This window comes from Zea mays, chromosome 7, assembly GCF_902167145.1.
Source record: "Zea mays cultivar B73 chromosome 7, Zm-B73-REFERENCE-NAM-5.0, whole genome shotgun sequence".
Taxonomy (NCBI): Eukaryota; Viridiplantae; Streptophyta; class Magnoliopsida; order Poales; family Poaceae; genus Zea; species Zea mays.
Window position 1 is genome coordinate 25,625,746 of NC_050102.1, and position 21,357 is coordinate 25,647,102.

Consider the following 21,357-nt stretch of genomic DNA (forward strand, 5'->3'; position numbering starts at 1 on the left):
AACTTCTGGAAAGGTTGCTGCTTCGGCTGCTCCAAGCGAGCCTGCGCCGAAGAGTAAAAAGTTGAAAGTCCTCACCCACCGGCCCCGTTATATTGAGCCGGCCGTGGTGCCCGAGTTTGGCGGGAAGACTTATTCAGCTGCTAATCCAAAAGAGCCAATTCCTCCTACGCAGAAGGCTGAAGAACTGGCTACCATGCCGAAGGCACCCTCAGCCGAGCAAGCTGAGGCAAAGACTGGTAAAGATAAGGCCAAAGAGCCAAAGACTGAGGAACAAAAATGTTAGAAGTTTTAAGCCCTTCGGCGGAAGTAACAGTGTCGAAGATACAAAAAGGTCTTGCGGCCACTCCCAAAAGAAGAAGGATGGCAAGTGTACTAGATGTGCTAGAAACGGTAAAGGCTTCAAGCTCTACTCTAGGGAAAATTGCCAAGGCTTCGAAAATGCAAATCAAAGCTAAAACAAAACTGACCGAAGTCGAAGCTGCAATGAGCCAGGCTAGTGCCGAAGCTGGGCCTTCAGAGCCTGCTAAGAAAAAACCCTCGGAAATTGAAGAGAAGGCAGCGGAGGAAGAGGCTATAGAACAGACTTTGCCTAAAAAAAGTTGCCGCTCCTGCTCCCGAAGCACCTTCCAAAGACCTTGATTATGTCATTCGACATGCTTCGAGAAAAAGATTATCTGAGGAAGAAATTTTTGAAGCTAAACACTATGCCCGAGAACTGAAGTACCCGGAAGGGGCCTTAGTGTTTAATGGTACGGATGAAGATGATTTCTTGTATTGCCTCCCGGACAACAAAGAATTATCCGTCTGTCGGGAGATGGCCAGAAGTATGGGTTTTCCGAAGCTCGAAGCTGGCCTTTGTGCCATGACAAAGGACGATCTTGCGGATAGCCTTGCATACAACAGTCTGAAGGTACAAAAAGTTGTGAATTTTGAAGTTTATGGATTCTGTAATAGAGTCTTTTATTCTCATGTTAATCCATTCATTCTTTCTTGTAGGGCTTAATACTTAGCAACGCCTTAAGGGCGCAAAAGAATGCTGAAGACGAGAGTTGCACTATTGCTCTCAACAACCTTCGAACAGAGGTTATCAAGCTGAGAAACGAAGCCACGGAAAATACAAAATTCTACTTACATTGGTGGACAAAGTAAAGGGGGATGAAGCTAACTTCAAGGCTCAATATGAAATTCAAAAGAATGAGATTGAAGACCTTCGAAAACAACTAGCTGAGGCCAAATTAAAATGGGTTGTTGCCGAAGCTGATCGAGATGCCAGTGAGTATTGGAAAAATTATTTTGAAAAAACAGTTGCAGAGCTTCTCGCATCAAAAGAAAGATGTTTTGAAAAATCTGTGGAATGTGTAAAAAAAGATAAAGACTAGCTTCGCCAACGTGGGCGCCTACTCAAACGAAGACAACTTCATACGGGGCGACCCTGAGGGCATCATCGAGTGGATCAGTAATGAAGCCGAAGCTTTTGAGGAGATTTTGAGTGACCGCGGGGACGTCTGTGCATTCTCTAGTGCGAGGGGGGTTGCAGCCATTTTGGAGAAGGCAGGTTGTGAACATGTTAAAACCTTGGCCTAGGCTGAAGCTGCCTTCTCTGTCGATGATACGAAGGACCCCTCGGCCGAAGCGAGTTCAATAGGTGGAAATTTTTTTACTGATATCTGGGAAAATGGCGGCCGAGGGATGGCTCATGAAATAATAAAGAAGAGCGAAAAAGATATTTATGACGCTCGAGAAGCAACGAAAGAAGCTGAAAAAGCTGCGGAACTCGAAAGACGGATAGGTATCACTTAATGGCTTTTAGCTTTGTTGTTTATTTTTGTGATTTCGAACTAATTTATGTCTTCTACCGCAGCTGAACTATCTCCTCCCCCAGAGCCATTCGACTCACTGGCCGACCCAGAGACAAAGAAAGCAATAGAAATTATTAATATGGCCGAAGCTATTGTAGATGAAGTTGTTACCAAACTGCTAACCGAAGTTGCAGAAAAAGTTCTGAAGGAAGAAGAGTAGCTATTGTAAAAACATTTTCTAGAATATTAATGTAACATTTGCTGAACTATGTTTGTAATATTCGGTGCTGATAGATTTGAATGTAATATATGAATTGTTTGTAATTCAGTTCTTTGTGATGCATGAAACTTTATGTACATACCGTTTTTGAGCCTTCGGCGAAAAAACACATTCCCTTCTTTTCATGCTTCGTAAAGAAGAGTTTTTATGCCTCGTAAGAATCATCCACCTTTTGTAAAATTATCAATGCTTCGTAAACAATAGATCCCTCTTTCCACATCAGAACTGATGAAGCTGTAACTCTCAGCTTACTTTGTGCCTTGGCATCTTTTCATTTTTTGTAAAGCATTCTCCGAAGATCGGCCTCACTTCCAATTGATGTCATTGATGTGATATGATGTATGATGTGATGCTATGCGATATGAAGCGATGATATGATGCAAAGAATGATGCTAATGCCAAAGACACATACCCACGCTGAAACACAATATCTGTGTTCCCTTAGGAACCATCAAAAATCTCTTTGTCGTTTATTTTTCGGCTTCACCGCTTATTTTTCGGTGTAAGTTCTGCATCCCCTTAGGAACGTCTTTTGAACTTCTTCGTCTTCTATTTTGGCGGTATTCACGTTGACTTTTCACGCTTCGCCTTATATTTCAGCGGTATTTGGCTCTGCATTCCCTTTGGAACGACTTTTGAGCAGAAAATTTACATTGCGCTCCCTTGGGAACGACTTTTTGTAGCTTCGGCAAACTTACGTTGCGCTCCTTAGGAACGACTTTTGTAACTTCGGTAAAACTTACAATGCAATTTTTAGGTCTGCATTCCCTTAGGAACGACTTTTTAGCTTCAGCAGTTTTTGAGCTTCGTAAGTCTGTAGGAAAGATATATTTCATTATGACAAGAACGAAGCTATTACAAGAAATTAAAAGTGACAAGAAGACTAGATTTACATCAATTGTTCCTTATTGAAAAGAAAATGGCAATGAATGTAAAATGCTTCAGAGGTAGGATATCTCTCAATAGATGTGTTTTGACTCTGGCACAGTACTGTTGACTGTGTGAGCTTCGGATTCCTCACTGAGATCTCGCTGCTGATGAGTCTGATGGCTCCCTTCTGGCTGCTGACCTCATGAATAGGCAGGTTGTAGTGGCGGCGGAGGTGGAAGATGTGGCCAAGAAGCCTGTGGCTGACTAGCCGAAGCAACAGAAGCTGCATGATGATTACCCACATACTCTGGTATGTAGGGTGAGTGACATGAAGCAGTATGTAGGACCTGCTTCGGTTGACTTTGACGGGCTTCGGCTTCTGCGATCTCCTTCTGCTTTTGGATGGTGATTTGGCACATTCTTGTAGTATGGCCCTTGTCTTCACCACAAAATAGACAGTAAATCTTTCTGGGTTGGTCCCCATATCTTCCTCTGAAGCCCCTGGCGCCTCTGCCTCTTGGAGTTGGCGGCCGAAAAGAGCTTTGTTGCTGCCCCAAAGATTGTGAAGAATACTGGGGCCTCTGCAGCTGACTTCCTCTGTCATCATTCTGAGTGTTGTGAATTGACCTGACATGCCTCAGGTGGATTCTTCCTCCGAAGCCCCTGGTCATCTCAGAGAACCTGTAAGCTTCCCCCTTCTTTGGCGGAAGTCATTGTTAGCCCTGATGTACTCATCCATCTTTTGAAGCAACTTCTCCAGAGTCTGTGGAGGTTTTCTAGCGAAATACTGGGCAATAGGTCCTGGACGAAGCCCCTTGATCATGGCCTCAATGACAATTTCATTGGGCACTGTAGGCGCCTGTGCTCTGAGACGCAAGAACCTTCGGACGTATGCTTGAAGATACTCCTCATGGTCTTGTGTACATTGAAATAGAGCCTGAGTTGTGACCGACTTCGTCTGAAAGTCTTGAAAGCTTGTCAGTAGCATATCCTTGAGCTTCTGCCACGAAGTAATAGTCCCTGGCCGAAGAGAAGAATACCATGTTGGGCCACATTCCGAACTGTCATGACGAAAGATTTGGCCATGACAGCTGCATTGCCTCCATATGAAGATATGGTTGCTTCATAACTCATCAAAAACTGCTTCGGATCCGAATGCCCATCATACATAGGGAGCTGAGGTGGCTTATATGATGGAGGCCATGGGATAGCCTGCAGTTCTGCTGCCAAGGGAGAAGCATCATCAAAGGTAAAGGTATCATGATTAAAATCATCATACCATCCATCCTCATTGAATAGGCCTTCTTGATGAAGCTCCCTGTGTTGAGGCCTTCGATCTTGCTCGTCTTGAGCAAGATGGCGTACTTCTTCAGTGGCTTCGTCAATCTGCCTTTGAAGATCAGCCAGTCAGGCCATCTTCTCCTTCTTCCTTTGTACTTGTTGATGGATTATCTCTATGTTTCTGATTTCTTGGTCCAACTCCTCCTAGAGCGTTGGGCTAGTGGCCTTCCTCTTCTGGCTTCGGGCCTCTCGAAGAGAAAGGGTCTCCTAATTTGGGTCCAGTGGTTGTAGTGCGGCAGCCCCTGGCGCTGAAGCTTTCTTCGGTGGCATGACGAAGGTCAGTGCTTGCCGAAGGTGGTCGAAAAGGATTCACCGGAGGTGGGCGCCAATGTTGGGGACTTGTTCCCAAATGCTATGAATTAAGAACAAGGCAACACAAGATGTTAAATGTTAAAGCACTTCGTCCTTCGAAACATTATTTCCCTTAGGATATAATGATCTTCAGATGAAGGTCATAAAGGACATACCTTCATTATCGCAGTGTACGTTAAATAAAAGAAGAAGTATATGAAATATACGAAACAATATATATAATCATATAACATTATTGATTCATCTTATATAATCATAGAAAGGCAGAAACAATATTGAATTACAAAAGTACCTTCGGCTTGACAGAAGGCAAAAAAGTAAAAGTGTGACGCAAAAGCGAGTACAGGTCAGCGTGAACAGTACGGGGGTATTGTTCATCTATTTATAGGCACAGGACACCGTCTATGAGAAATTACAATTATGCCCTTTACATTTATTATTAGCTTATAGAAAAATCTATGAGGACTGAACAGTCTTTTCCCTTTTAAGTCGGTTTCCCTTTCTGCGATTTAGCCGAAGCTCCCTTTCGCACAGCTTCGTAGCGACGGCAACCTTCGTCACGGTCATGCTCCTCATCGTGTACGCTTTTATCATGAATCCGAAGATACCTGTTCATAAACCATACTTGGAAGGCATTGTTAAATTATGTTTTTGAGGACCTTCGGAGGACGAAGACCCCCAACACTAACTAATATAGATTGCTTTAAATATTTTTTATTATTATAAACCATAAATATTATCAATATTTTTAAAAGATAAAATATAAGATTGAGAAGTAATGTGATACTTCTTGACATGCTTCAAAAAAGAGCAGCGAAGACACAAATTTATATAGCTAGAACTCTGACTATGACCATATCACCATCCTTTTATCAATGATACCATAGACTAACCAAGAAAAAATAAAAAAGAATCTATACTTACACCAAGAAACCAAGGATGTACACATGGCCCAGGGATGAGCGCCATAAAAAGAGACATTCAAGCAATGAATAACCATACATTAGCGGAGATTGTTCAATGATGTTTACACAGGATAGGTCACGTGATTAAAAGTTGAAGCTAAAGGCATAGAAGACACTAAGATTTTTATAGGTTCAGGCTTTCAATTTGAAATAATACCCTACGTCATGTGTGTGATCATGTTGTATTCCTTCTGATCTGATCTATCCTCATGGGGCTCTCCCGCCCCTCCTTGGAATATAAAAAGGAGACGAGGGAGCCATATGAGTATAGATTAGATCAGAAAACATCTTATCGCGGAATACAACAACATCATACACATGACATAGGATATTATCTTAAATCGAGAGTCTGAACCTATATAAATCTCCGTCATCCATGTTTTTACTTTCAGATTTTGATAACATGACCTATCCCATATAAACACTATCGAACAATCTTTGACAGTTGGTGCGCTAGGTTTGAATAGTTGTGCGGATCAACCGAGACTTGATGGCAGCCACGAGGTTCACATCGGGAGAGGAATTCGTCTTTGACACCCTAAGATTCATCGTCAACATGCTCAACAATCTTGGGCTCATCCTAGATCTTCCAGCAATGACGATGCCATATGATCAAGACTCTGAAGATTCAACCTTCATCACGACAACTCTTGGTTGATTAGATCTTAGGACATCAACTTGGAGCTTGACCTAACTCTAGACTCGATTTGGACTTGGACTCGAATCTGACTTAGACTTCTACTCTAACACCAGCTTCAACTCGAACTCATACTTGGGCTCGAATTCAGATCCATATGATCAAGATTGTCTCATGTTATGACTGGTTCGACTGATGGACTATGTGGTGGGCACCTTTCTGACCACTAAGAAGACAATATTAAAGAACCATTCAGGAACCGAAGAATCATGATGATCTACGACAGCGAGAGATTTGTTTAGGACTAGATTCAGATGGTTGATTTTCATGGCCAAAAAGTCTATACAACACCAATGCAGAACATTATGTCAACAAAGCTATTGTTTGACCGACTCACCCTTGCTACCAAAGAACAATGTGCAAGCCCATGAAGACATTGTTCTTAAAATGTAACATCTTATTGTTTGGTTAAATTGTTGAACCTTAAAAACATGCTAAAAACAATGCTCGGAAGGGGTCATAGGCTTAAGTTCCATCTGAAATGGAGACGATGAACACAACATTAGAGAGCTCAAGAGCTCAGTAATATGATGGATCACGGATACATGAGACTTCCACGTTTGATCCTACATAACATAACTACACTGCATATCTTGCTAACACAAGTCATCGATCGAAGGTAATTCTAAATTAAACTAGAAAAATACATATATTTTCAAGAATATATTCTGTTGTCCTCATTTGGTTGAGATTCCAGATTCGCTTCAGAATCTAAACCAAATACACCTTAAAACTCAAAGCAATGGTGGACCAAGATCCAAGACAGCACAATTAAAAATAAAAATTGCTACAATGTTTAATAGATAACATTACTAGTGTTTCCTGAATAAAAAATTGCCAGTCTAAAGCGCACCAGATCCATCCAAGATCATAATTGCTCATCAGGAATTACTAAAATATGTGAATTTGAGTGTCTATGGAAACACAATGTCAAGCTTTGTCTTTATCGAAACATGGATCCGCAGGAAACACTAGTAAAACACAATGGCAAACTTAAACTTTGTCGAAACACTAGTAAAACAGTAGCAAGCTTTGTCCTTGTCGAAACATGGATCTACAAGAAATTCAGAAACCTTGCCGGTCATCCTATGGTTCAACCTTCATCGCCTCCTCCCACTGCCCATCTGACCCTTCCTTCCAGAGGGTTATGTTGTTCTCGCCAGCAGCTATGCATAATATGTTGCCAGTCAAGGACCACGACACCCTCCAGACAGGGGAACCGAAGTCACGCATGAGCTTTCCCTCCCACTTGTCTCCATCCTTTCCCTTGGTCCAGATGACAACCTTCCCGTCTTGTGAACCACTGGCAATGGTCGACTTGGACAATCCCAAAACTGGTGCCCAGGCGACATCCCTCACACAATCTGTGTGCATGTCAGAGATAAGAGCACTCTCCAGCTTCCAACTACCATTGTTGAATCCCCAGACCTTAACAACAGAGTCAAACCCTCCTGAGACAAGCTTGTAAACAAGCTCCCCTGCACCAGCTAGTGACGCTGTTGCAGGGGCCCAGGATATGGCAGTCGCACCGACAGGATGTGCTCGCTCAATGGTTGCAGTATCCCAACCCCCGTCAGCTTGCATCGTCAAGATGGATATTCTTCCACCAGAAGATGCACAGGCAAGGCAGAGGCCAACCTCATACGGAGCCCAAGCAATGGAGTTGACAGATGACTTGTTGTCACTGAAGACGTGGACTTGAGACCAATTGCCTCGTGCATCCTCCTTCCAAATAATGACACGGCCATCATAACTGCACGATGCAAGGATTGCACCATACTTTGGATGGGCCCAAGCAACACGCCACACAGGACCATAGTGGCCACTTAGCGTTGCAAGGACCTGGGATGGGGCATTTGCAGCACCAATGTTGACGATCTTCACGGTGAAGTCTGAAGAGGCAGTGGCAAGGCGCTTGCCATAGTAGTCGATGGCAGAATCATGGACCATGTCCTTGTGATCCAACTCTATCTTCTTCGATGACATGTTTCCAAACTGAACTATGATGCTGCCTCGTTCACAAGTCTGCATGCAAATATGCAATTAAATTACATCATCAGCATAAATTCAAAACCATTGCCCGTTAAACTGACAATTGGACAAATTAAATCTCAATTGCATGAAGGATAGGCAGCTTGGCGCTAACCTCGGTAACAAATTTCTAGTTTAGTTAAATAAGCATGTTTAGCATCAACTCTGAAAACCAGCAAATACTGCATGAGGAAAAAAATGTTTGTGAACCATGACCTAATAACATAAACCTTGAGTGAAATAAAGAACAATTAGCAGATAGTGCCTAGGAAGATCCTGTGAAAAGCAATTAACATGAAAAAAGAGATTTTGAAACTGCTCTTGGCAATACAAATGAGCAGCTTTTTTGGAATAAGTAATCTACTATAAGCTAGCCTCATACAGAATATGTAGAGGTAGCATGGGATCAAGAAGTAGTGCCCTGATGAGCAAAAATAGGACTAAGAGTCCTCGCACAGTTGAACATCTATGTAGAGATAGCATGGGATCAAGAAGTGGTGCCCTGATGAGTAAAAATAGGACTACAGTCCTTGCACAGTTGAACAACAAAATATCAAACATTAAGCATATTTCTCACATATGCAGGGCAACACAGGAGGGCAGACCCAGTGCCGAAGGCTCCAACATCACCTTGCTCTTTCCTACAAAATCCATATTGTCTTTCCCGGGAAACCAAGCATGGTAAATTGAGACCCCAAGCAAGAAGCAATGAAAACAAACACGTCACAATTTCAAGATCATTGTCCAGCCTACTTAAAGCAAATTTACAGAAATAAAGTTACAAGCATAATTGTCCTAGTTTTTACCGCAAGGGATATTCATCTCAAATACATATTTTCAAGTTCAGAAATCGTACAGCATAAGCTCAAACCAGGCGAATGGATAGGGGGTCTGAGTAGCACTACACAGGTCCTGTGTTTGACTCCTCACGGGAGTAAATTTCAGGCTAAGGTTAAAAATATCCCCTACTTTGTCCCATACTCCCATGACAAACAGGCCCAAGGCCCGGCCCTAGTCGCAGTCATTCTCACATGGGCTATGGTGCCGTTGTGTATGGGTGGACCAGGTGCCCAGGGGTTGTCTTACCCCCTACAGGTTAAGTTTTTTTAAGCTCAAACAAGTACATTTATGCTTGTGTGCAACATTTGAGATGCTCATGTAGAGTTTTGACATCTTGTGCTGACTTCTTTTGTCTAAAAGTTCTTAAAATATTCAGACCTCCCAATGAACAACGTACTATGAAATAGCGAGTACCTACATGAGTGATATATGACTACCAAGCTTTGCCATTTTACAACCACTAAATCAACAATCCTGAAACATAAAACAACAACAATAAAGTCTTTTAGTCCCAAGCAAGTCGGGTAAGCTAAAGTTGAAACCCAGTAGAAACCACAAGTCAAGGTTCAAGCACATGGATAGCTGTTTCCCATGCACTCCTATTCAAGGCTAAATCTTTAAGTATATTCCATTACTTTAAGTCTCCTTTAAAGCATCTTCTCATGTCAACTTCGACCTTCCCTACCTCTCTTCTCATTGCTATCACGCATTAGGATCCCACTACGTACTAGTGCCTCTAGAGATCTCCGTTAGACATGTCCAAACCATCTCAACCGGTGTTTGATAATCCTGACACATGATTCAAAAATATTTATATGGCAACCAGCTGTTATGTTCGACCCTAGTTCAATGCCAGAAGTTAGCATTTGTGTCAGTATTCTGAACAGTTTGCTCTAGCTCTATTCAGTCACTCAGACTTCCATTTAGAAAGCTACAGAGCAAGCCATCAACCCATCTTACCTCTTCACCGATTTCAATCCGGAGCATTGAGCAGCCATCCAACAGCCCCATTTTAACTCATGTCTTTATCAGTGCCTAAGTGTGCTTTCATGTAATTTTCCTGCTTCTAATTCTTGCTTAAGGCTTGTGTTAAATTAATGATCTATCTTGTATACCAGGACCTGATCAGCACCCTCAAGACCTCATGTAGAAGTAGATGAGATAAACTCTTGAAAAACCTTGATAGAGTTAGTAGTACCTAAGGAGTAGTCATGAATGGACCTGTAAGTGGGTGAATCCTCAGTTATCAGTAAAACTGGCTACTACTCACGCATCGATTTTTTCCCCTCTGTGCTTCATCATTCCTCTTTTCGACAAAAATTGCTTTATGCCTCACAATTCGGAGAAATTTAAGATTTTGGGACCCAATTCGCATGCCTTTCAAGATTTGACACTCTGGCCACATGTCAATGACCCCACATGTCACTGTGATAGGGGTGTCAAATCTCGAAAGGCATGCAAATTGAGTCCTAAATATCAAAATCTCTCCACAATTCGGGACTATGTGTGCAAGTTACTATATTTGAGAGTCGGTGGACTTTGGCATATTTTCCTCTTCATTCAGAGACTCATGTTTCTTCAGGAAACAATAACTCGTGTTTATAATGTCGTGCAATACGAAACAGGTTCCAGGTCAAGGGAACTCGAGATCCGCTGGTATAGCAGGATGCTGAGGGTCAACACCGAGGATGAGGGAGCGTGGAGGATGTGGGAAATCAACAGAGGGAGATTCACGAATGCCAGGGAGGGCGCCACCGCGGAGATCCAGATGCGGTCGCCCCTTCTTGTCGCAAGGATGATCCCGTCCTTCCGTGACTCCGATCCAAATACCGTGCCGTCAACCGAACGCACGCAAAGCCACTGAAGCGCGACCGGATGGCGGATTCAACGTAGCGAACAGGATTTCAGCCCACCCCCCCCCCCCCCCCCCCCCCCCCCACAAATCCTGACAATTAAACCCACACCAGCACAAACAGAACGAATAATCCACAAAAGCGCAAACAGAGTGCTGAAGATCAGATCCGCCCCACCAGGTCACCAAACATAACGGTCCGGATATCTAGGGTTACGCAGCGGCCAGGAGATCCCACAGAACGAAACGAACAAGCAGTCGCGGAAAAATAGCGATTCCATACCAGCAGAAGGAGGCGAGGTCAGAACCCCGGATCTCCGCGGCTCGCCGGCACGCGGCGGGGGGAGGGGGACGCCAGAGGGTGCCTGAGACGAGGTGGATAGCTCTCCGCCGCTCCCCAGCACGGAGGAATGGTCCAGTGAGCGTTGGCGTGAGATGGGAGAGAGGTGGAGCCTGGAGCGGTGTCCGGATCGGGTGTTCGACGCGGAGGGTGCGGGTGTCCTACAAAGATGAGCGAGGTCTCGATCGGTCGGCTCGGTGGAATAATTGATTTCTTCCCAATGAAAAAGTTGTTTCCATGTTATAATAAGGAACAATTGGATATATACCATTAAAAGATCCAAACTTTAGATATATACCATGGACCCCACATGTCATTGACTCATGTGGACCCACATGTAAGTGAGATAGTAATGGTATGGATCCAAAGTGGTGATCTTTTAATGGTATCGAGATTGTGTAATAACAAAGTTGTAAAGAATTTCTTTTCCTTATATGACTTGTTTCTACCCACTACCACATGTGAACAAACACCTTTAATAAAAAGGATTAAGAGCCAAATACACCTAAATAATCTATGGATCATGCTTGTGCTTATTTGTTTATGTATTTGTCTATTAAGGTAATGATATTAGAAATAAACAAATGGTGAAATAGACATTTAAACCTAAAGTTGAGAATTTAAAATGAGGAGAAAAGAGAAGAAAATACTATACAAATAAGATAAAATAAATATTTAAATGAATTAAATTCGGTTCATATTGTTATGAAAATATAGACATTTAACCTAAGTATGAACTTCACAAATATAAATTCAAATTTAAAATCTAAATTTGAAATAGAGAAGAAAAACAAGGGAAAAGAAAATAAGAAATAAAAGAAATGGGGGAAACCTAATTGGGCCCCGGACTACGCTTTTGGCCCGGTTGGGAATCATCATCATGCGGCCCACTTGACTCCCCTTCGCGCGATCCGGCATCCGCCTAACGCTGACACCCCGGACCCACATGGCATTCTCCCATTCCACAAACTCCGTGCGATCGTGCAGACGCTGCCAGGTGGGCCAGTGCCGTCTGTGACCGCTCCACCTGATCGTCGACAATGGCGTGATTGCGGCACGGACGTGCGAGCTGTTGCTCAAATCCCGGAGCACTATGCGCCTATTTGTGGCACCAGAGTTCTCGGGTGACCCTCCTCCATATCTGTAACCTACATCATGCAGTCGCGGACACGATTAGTTAGGCGTACCCCTTCAGGATCGCGCCATAGAGACCGTTAAGACCGAATCCGAGCGTCGATCGTTGTTCGCGTGCCATAAAATCCTAACCGTCGATCTGGGGACAGACGGATGGATCAGACCTTGTGATCCAATCCACGGCTCGACTGTGGGCTGTTGGATCAGATCCAAGGGTTCCTGTAGAGTACCGGTTGAAGCGCCCCAATCCTCTAGGACTCAAATGTGTAACAATTACTAGTCCCAGGAGCCTAGTAAACACATTTATACATCAGATGATTCCAGATCTGCTTAAACGAGACAAACCTATAAAGGTGGCGATCAACTTTAAGAGTTGGTCCACAACTCGGGACATATCATCAAAGTGGGGCTGAAGTAACCCGATATACGCAGCGAAGCAAATCAGCGGTCCAACAGCCACAAGCAAGGTTGGGAACAGGCGTAACTTTTACCCGATCAGCGATCTCCTTCTCTGAAAAACAACAAATAAGCAAGGGTGAGTACTTACGTACTCAGCAGCCCACCTTCACCCGCGAAATGGGGAAATCAGATATAATGCATGGAATATGTGGAGCTCAGGATATTTTGCAGAAAGAGCAATATTTGATGCAGGGTTATTTTGTAAAACATTTTGTATTTTTCAAAGCGCATCCTTTCCCAAAGGAGCAGGAAGTTTTTCAATGTAGAACAAAATCCCCTGGACTAAACCATCCAGGTATCTCAGCAGTTTCCCACTGGTTTTCATTTTCAAAAACAACTACTGGACTTCCCGTCCACCATAGCTCACGGCTCGACTGTCGGACCTTTTAAAACCACTTTTCAAAAGCATTTTTGTAAAACGAAACACTAATTGTCAAATATGAAAGGGAAATGTACCCTTGGGACATTTCTATAAGATTTTGGTGATTAAGTGCTCCACACAAATGCTTTGAGTAATATTTGTGCCAAAGACTCAAGAAGTGCAAATCAAGAGTAAAGGTATGTTTCTAAGACTTAGTACATTGTTTTGGAGACTAATGTATTGTGTCTAAGTGCTAGAAACAAGAAAAGACCAATTTGGAAAAGACTTGGCTGAGCAGCCAAGACTCTGCGCAGTCTGGGTGCACCGGACTGTCCGGTGGTGCACCAGACAGTGTCCGGTGCGCCAAGCTGGCGTCTGTCAACTGGCTGCTCTTGGGACTTCGATGGCGGTGTACGGCTATAAATCATCGGACTGTCCAGTGGTGAACCGGACTGTCCGGTGAGCCAACAGTCGGCCCGGCCAACGGTCGGCCGCGTAATCCGCGCGCGACGCGTGGCAGAGCCAACGGTCAGAAGGGGGCACCGGGCTGTCCGGTATGCACCGGACAGTGTCCGGTGCGCCAACGACTCTGAATTTCCAACGGTCGGCTTCGCCAAAGAAGGAAAGAAATCCGCACCGGACAGTGTCCGGTGGTGCACCGGACTGTCCGGTGCGCCAGGCGACAGAAGGCAAGAATTGCCTTCCTGGAATGCTCTCAACGGCTCCTAGCTGCCTTGGGGCTATAAAAGGGACCCCTAGGCGCATGGAGGAAGACACCAAGCATTCTCTAAGCATTCCTAAGCACCAAGACTCCAATTCCTGAAAGGGAAATGTGCCCTTGGGCCATTTATAAGTATTTTGGTGATTTAGTGTCCAACACAAGTGCCTAAGTGTAAAAAGGTGGACAAAGCACAAATCAAGGATAAAGGTATGTTTCTCAGACTTAGTACATTATTTTATGGACTAATGTATTGTGTCTAAGTGCTGGAAACAGAAAAAATCGAGTTGGAGAAGAGATGGTCAAGTTCAGCCAAAGTCTGCTCAGTCTGGTTTCACCGGACTATCCGGTGGTGCACCGGACAGTGTCCGGTGGTGCACCGGACAGTGTCCGGTGCGCCAGGCTGGCTCGAGCGAAGTGGCCGCTCTCGGGAATTCACCGGCGACGTACGGCTATAATTCACCGGACTGTCCGGTGTGCACCGGACTGTCCGGTGAGCCAACGGTCGGCAGGGCCAACGGTCGGCCGCGCGATCTGCGCGGGACACGTGGCCGAGCCAACGGCTAGAAGGGGGCACCGGACTGTCCGGTGTGCACCGGACATGTCCGGTGCGCCAACGCTCTCAGACCGCCAACGGTCGACTGCGCCATTTTTGGAAGGAAATCGGGCACCGGACATTGTCCGGTGTGCACCGGACTATCCGGTGCGCCAGTCGACAGAAGGCAAGATCAGTCTTCCTAGATTGCTCTCAACGGCTCCTAGCTGCCTTGGGGCTATACAAGGGACCCCTAGGTGCATGGAGGAGAACACCAAGCATTCCTACAACATTCCTAAGCACCAAGACCTCGATTCTGCGCATTTGTTTCATTGTGATAGCATATAGAGCTCTAGTGGAGTTGTGAACTCATTGGGTTGTGTTGCGAGCTCTTGTTGTGACTTGTGTGCGTGGTGACACTCTGATTTTTGTGTCTTGTGTGCGTTGCTAATCCCTCCCTTGCTTCGTGCTTCTTTGTGAACTTCAAGTGTAAGGGCGAGAGGCTCCAAGTTGTGGAGATTCCTCGCAAACGGGATTGAGAAAAGCAAGCAAAACACCGTGGTATTCAAGTGGGTCTTTGGACCGCTTGAGAGGGGTTGATTGCAACCCTCGTCCGTTGGGACGCCACAACGTGGAGTAGGCAAACGTTGGTCTTGGTCGAACCACGGGATAACCACCGTGCCATCTCTGTGATTGATTTCTTGTGGTTATTGTGTTTTGTTGAGACTCCTCTCTAGCCACTTGGCATTTACTGTGCTAACGCTTAACCAAGTTTTTGTGGCTTAAGTTTTCAAGTTTTACAGGATCACCTATTCACCCCCCCCCCCCCTCTAGGTGCTCTCAATTGGTATCGGAGCCGTTCTCTTCACAAAGGGACTAACCGCCCGAAGAGATGGATCCTAAGGGGAAGGGAATCGTGATCAACGACAAAGAGAAGGAATCCTTCGTCAACGAGCCGAAGGATGACAAGCCTACCGACTCGGGCTCGGGCCATAGACGGAAAGATGGGAAGAAGAAGAAGACAAGGCGCATCAAGGAGATTGTCTACTACGACGACAGCGACGAGTCATCTTCTTCCCAAAAGGACGACGACCACAACGACTACGAGAAAAGGAAACCGGTTAATTCGAACTTTTCTTTTGACTACTCTCGTATTCCTCAAAGTACAAATGCTCATTTATTATCTATTCCACTTGGTAAACCTCCTCATTTTGATGGAGAGGACTACGGATTTTGGAGTCACAAAATGTGTAGTCACTTGTTCTCTCTCCATCCTAGTATATGGGAGATTGTAGAGAGTGGAATGCACTTTGATAGTACGGATAGACCCATGTTCATTAATGAGCAAATTCATAAGAATGCACAAGCTACTACTGTTCTTCTAGCTTCATTGTGCAGGGATGAATACCACAAAGTGAGCGGCTTGGATAATGCCAAGCAAATATGGGACACCCTCAAGATTTCTCATGAGGGGAACGACGTCACCTTGCTCACCAAGATGGAGTTGGTGGAGGGCGAGCTTGGACGATTCGCGATGATAAGGGGCGAGGAGCCAACCCAAACATACAACCGGCTCAAGACCGTTATCAACAAAATAAGGAGCTACGGAAGCACGCGATGGACGGACCACGACGTCGTCCGACTGATGCTAAGGTCCTTTACCGTTCTTGATCCTCATTTGGTGAATAATATTCGTGAGAATCCCAGGTACACCAAAATGTCGCCCGAAAAAGTCCTTGGAAAATTCGTAAGCGGGCGAATGATGATCAAGGAGGCGAGGTACGTGGACGACGCATTGATTGGTCCAATCAACGAGCCTCAACCCCTTGCTCTCAAGGCAACAAGAAGCAAGGAGGCGCTACCTAGCAAGGTGGCACAAATTGAGGCAGCCGGACTTAATGATGAAGAGATGGCCCTCATCATCAAGAGATTCAAGACGGCGCTAAAGGGTCGCAAGGGGCAGCCAAGCAAGACCAAGACAAAGGGGAAGCGCTCATGCTTCAAATGTGGTAAGCTTGGTCATTTTATTGCTAACTGTCCCGACAATGATAGTGATCAGGATCAAGGGAACAAGAGGGAGAAGAAGAAGAACTATAAGAAGGCAAAGGGCGAGGCACATCTTGGCAAGGAGTGGGATTCGGATTGCTCCTCGTCCGACTCCGACAATGAAGGACTCGCCGCCACCGCCTTCAACAAGTCATCCCTCTTTCCCAACGAGCGTCACACATGCCTTATGGCAAGAGAGAAGAAGGTATGTACTCAAAACTCTACTTATGCTTCTTCAAGGGAGGACGAATCTAGTGATGAGGATGAAATAGATTATTCATGTTTATTTAAGGGCCTAGATAGAACCAAGGTTGATAAAATTAATGAATTGATTGATGCCTTGAATGATAAGAATAGGCTTTTAGAAAAACAAGAGGACTTGTTGTATGAAGAACATGACAAATTTGTAGAAGCACAAAAATCTCATGCCTTAGAAGTTAAGAGAAATGAAATGCTTTCTTGTGAATTATCTTCTTGCCATGAGACAATTTCTAGCTTAAGGAGCATTAATGATGATTTGAATGCTAAGTTAGAAATAGCTGGTAAATCAACAACTTGTGTAGAAAATGTTGTTATTTGCAATAGATGTAAAGATTTTGATATTGATGCTTGTAGTGAACACATAGCTTCTATTGCAAAGTTAAATGATGAAATGGCTAGTCTTAATGCCCAACTTAAGGCTAGCAAAAGTGATTTTGATAAACTAAAATTTGCTAGGGATGCCTACACGATTGGTAGACACCCCTCAATTAAGGATGGGCTTGGCTTCAAGAGGGAAGCCAAGAACTTAACAAGCCATAAGGCTCCCATCTCCGCCAAGGAGAAAGGGAAGGCCCATATGGCAAGTAGTACTAAAAAGAACCATGCTTTTATGTACAATGATAGAAGACAGTCTCATAGGAGTTGTAATGCTTTTGATTCACATGTCTATGATTCTTATGCTATGTTTGCTCCCAGTTCTTCCTATATGCATGGTAGAGATATGCCTAGGAAAAATATTCATCATGTGCCTAGAAAGAATATTGTTCATGTTCCTAGGAAAGTTATGAATGGACCCTCTACAATTTATCATGTTTTAAATGCTTCCTTTACTATTTGTAGAAAGGATAGGAAGATAGTTGCTAGAAAATTAGGGGCAAAATGCAAGGGTGATAAAACTTGCATCTGGGTCCCTAAGACAATTGTGACTAACCTTGTAGGACCCAACAAGAGTTGGGTACCTAAGACCCAAGCCTAAATTTGCCTTGCAGGTTTATGCATCCGGGGGTTCAAGCTGGATTATCGATAGCAGATGCACAAACCATATGACGGGGGAGAAGAAGATGTTCACCTCCTACGTCAAGAATAAGGATTCCCAAGATTCAATCATATTCGGTGATGGGAACCAAGGCAAGGTAAAAGGCTTAGGCAAGATTGCAATATCAAATGAACACTCTATCTCTAATGTGTTTTTAGTTGAGTCTCTTGGATATAATTTACTATCTGTTAGTCAATTATGTAATATGGGATATAATTGTCTATTTACAAATATAGATGTGTCTGTCTTTAGAAGAAGTGATGGTTCATTAGCTTTTAAGGGTGTATTAGACAGCAAACTCTATTTAGTTGATTTTGCAAAAGAGGAGGCCGGTCTAGATGCATGCTTAATTGCTAAGACTAGCATGGGCTGGCTGTGGCATCGCCGCTTAGCACATGTGGGGATGAAGAACCTTCACAAGCTTCTAAAGGGAGAACACGTGATAGGTTTGACTAACGTGCAATTCGAAAAAGATAGACCTTGTGCAGCTTGTCAAGCAGGTAAACAAGTGGGAGGAGCACATCACAGCAAGAATGTGATGACCACTTCAAGACCTCTGGAGCTGCTGCATATGGACCTTTTCGGACCCGTCGCCTATCTGAGCATAGGAGGAAGTAAGTATGGTCTAGTTATTGTTGATGACTTTTCCCGCTTCACTTGGGTGTTCTTTTTGCAGGATAAGTCTGAAACCCAAGGGACCCTCAAGCGCTTCCTAAGGAGAGCTCAAAATGAGTTTGAGCTCAAGCTGAAGAAGATAAGAAGCGACAATGGGTCCGAGTTCAAGAACCTTCAAGTGGAGGAGTTCCTTGAGGAGGAGGGGATCAGGCACGAGTTCTCCGCTCCCTACACACCTCAGCAAAATGGTGTGGTAGAAAGGAAGAACAGGACGCTCATTGACATGGCGAGAACTATGCTTGGAGAGTTCAAGACCCCCGAGCGTTTTTGGTCGGAAGCCGTGAACACGGCTTGCCACGCCATCAACAGGGTCTACCTTCACCGCCTCCTCAAAAAGACTTCATATGAGCTGCTAACTGGTAACAAACCTAATGTGTCTTATTTTCGTGTATTTGGGAGCAAGTGTTATATTCTTGTGAAGAAAGGTAGAACCTCTAAATTTGCTCCCAAAGCTGTAGAAGGGTTTTTATTAGGTTATGATTCAAATACAAAGGCATATAGGGTCTTCAACAAATCATCAGGTTTGGTTGAAGTCTCTAGCGACGTTGTATTTGATGAGACTAATGGCTCTCCAAGAGAGCAAGTTGTTGATCTTGATGATGTAGATGAAGAAGACGTTCCAACGGCCGCGATACGCACCATGGCGATTGGAGATGTGCGGGCTCAGGAACAATTGGAGCAAGATCAACCGTCTTCCTCAACTATGGTGCATCCCCCAACCCAAGATGACGAACAGGTACCTCAAGTGGAGGCGCATGATCAAGGGGGAGCGCAGGATGATAAAGTTGAAGAGGAAGAAGCACCTCAGGCACCTCCAACCCAAGTTCGAGCGACGATCCAAAGGGATCATCCCGTCGACCAAATATTGGGTGATATTAGCAAGGGAGTAACTACTCGTTCAAGATTAGTTAATTTATGTGAGCATTACTCCTTTGTCTCTTCTATTGAGCCTTTCAGGGTAGAAGAGGCCTTGCTGGATCCGGACTAGGTGTTGGTCATGCAGGAGGAACTCAACAATTTCAAGCGCAATTAAGTTTGGACACTGGTGCCTCGTCCCAAGCAAAATATTGTGGGAACCAAATGGGTGTTTCGCAACAAACAGGACGAGCACGGGGTGGTGACGAGGAACAAGGCTCGACTTGTGGCAAAAGGTTATGCCCAAGTCACAGGTTTGGACTTTGAGGAGACGTTCGCTCCTGTGGCTAGGCTAGAATCAATTCGTATTTTGCTAGCATATGTCGCTCACCATTCTTTCAGGTTGTACCAAATGGATGTGAAGAGCGCTTTCCTCAACGGGCCGATCAAGGAGGAGGTGTACGTGGAGCAACCCCCTGGCTTCGAGGATGAACGGTACCCCGACCACGTGTGTAAGCTCTCTAAGGCGCTCTATGGACTTAAGCAAGCCCCAAGAGCATGGTATGAATGCCTTAGAGACTTTTTAATTGCTAATGCTTTCAAGGTTGGGAAAGCCGATCCAACTCTTTTCACTAAGACTTGCGATGGTGATCTTTTTGTGTGCCAAATTTATGTCGATGACATAATATTTGGTTCTACTAACCAAAAGTCTTGTGAAGAGTTTAGCAGGGTGATGACGCAGAAATTCGAGATGTCGATGATGGGCGAGTTGAACTACTTCCTTGGGTTCCAAGTGAAGCAACTCAAGGACGGCACTTTCATCTCCCAAACAAAGTACACGCAAGACTTGCTAAAGCGGTTTGGGATGAAGGACGCCAAGCCCGCAAAGACGCCGATGGGAACCGACGGACACACCGACCTCAACAAAGGAGGTAAGTCCGTTGATCAAAAAGCATACCGGTCAATTATAGGATCTTTGCTTTATTTATGTGCTAGTAGACCGTATATTATGCTTAGCGTATGCATGTGTGCTATATTTCAATCTGATCCAAGGGAGTGTCACTTAGTGGTCGTGAAGCGAATTCTTAGATATTTAGTCGCTACGCCTTGCTTCGGGATCTGGTATTCAAAGGGGTCTAACTTTGACTTGATTGGATACTCAGATTCCGACTATGCTGGATGTAAGGTCGATAGGAAGAGTACATCGGGGACGTGCCAATTCTTAGGAAGGTCCCTGGTGTCCTGGAATTCTAAGAAACAAACTTCCGTTGCCCTATCCACTGCTGAGGCCGAGTACGTTGCCGCAGGACAGTGTTGCGCGCAACTACTTTGGATGAGGCAAACCCTCCGGGACTTTGGCTACAATCTGAGCAAAGTCCCACTCCTATGTGATAATGAGAGTGCTATCCGAATAGCGGAAAATCCTGTTGAGCACAGCCGCACAAAGCACATTGACATCCGGCATCACTTTTTGAGAGACCACCAGCAAAAGGGAGATATCGAAGTGTTTCATGTTAGCACCGAGAACCAGCTAGCTGATATCTTCACTAAGCCTTTAGATGAAAAGACCTTTTGCAGGCTGCGTAGTGAGCTAAATGTCCTAGATTCGCGGAACTTGGATTGATTTATAGCATACATGTGTTTATGCCTTTGATCTTGTTCCTTATGCAATTTTGTTGCTTACTATGGTGCTCAAGTTGTACAAACACTCCCTGGACCTCACAAGTCCTTTTGCAAGTGATGCACATATTTAGGGGGAGCTGTGCTACAACTTGACCCTTTGAGACTAACCGCGTGCTTGAGTTTGCTTGTTTTAGTCTCAAAGGAGATTTGAAAGGGAAAAGGTGGACTTGGACCATGAAAGACTTCCACTGCACTCCGATGAGAGGGTAACTTATTCCAAGTTCATCTCATGTACTCTTATTGCCTTTGTGTTCTTATTTGAAGATT

General features: G+C 44.5%; 1 protein-coding gene across 9 annotated transcripts; it reads right to left on the reverse strand.

Annotated features, from left to right (window-relative positions):
* Positions 1–7,010: 7,010 nt before the first annotated feature.
* Positions 7,011–11,569, reverse strand: LOC100283613 (SEC13-related protein). Of its 9 annotated transcripts, none has more exons than XM_035960609.1 (4): positions 11,271–11,569; positions 8,873–8,936; positions 8,411–8,477; positions 7,011–8,289 (listed from the first exon to the last, which is right to left on the reverse strand). In XM_035960609.1, the coding sequence occupies exon 4, from the start codon at positions 8,248–8,250 to the stop codon at positions 7,351–7,353; it is 900 nt and encodes a 299-aa protein (XP_035816502.1). In that variant the 5' UTR covers positions 8,251–8,289; positions 8,411–8,477; positions 8,873–8,936; positions 11,271–11,569; the 3' UTR covers positions 7,011–7,350. The 9 variants fall into 9 exon arrangements, with proteins under 9 accessions (XP_035816502.1, XP_035816501.1, XP_035816500.1 ...); XM_035960608.1 differs by having other exon boundaries at positions 8,873–8,954; XM_035960607.1 differs by lacking the exon at positions 8,411–8,477 and adding an exon at positions 9,554–9,609.
* Positions 11,570–21,357: the final 9,788 nt, after the last annotated feature.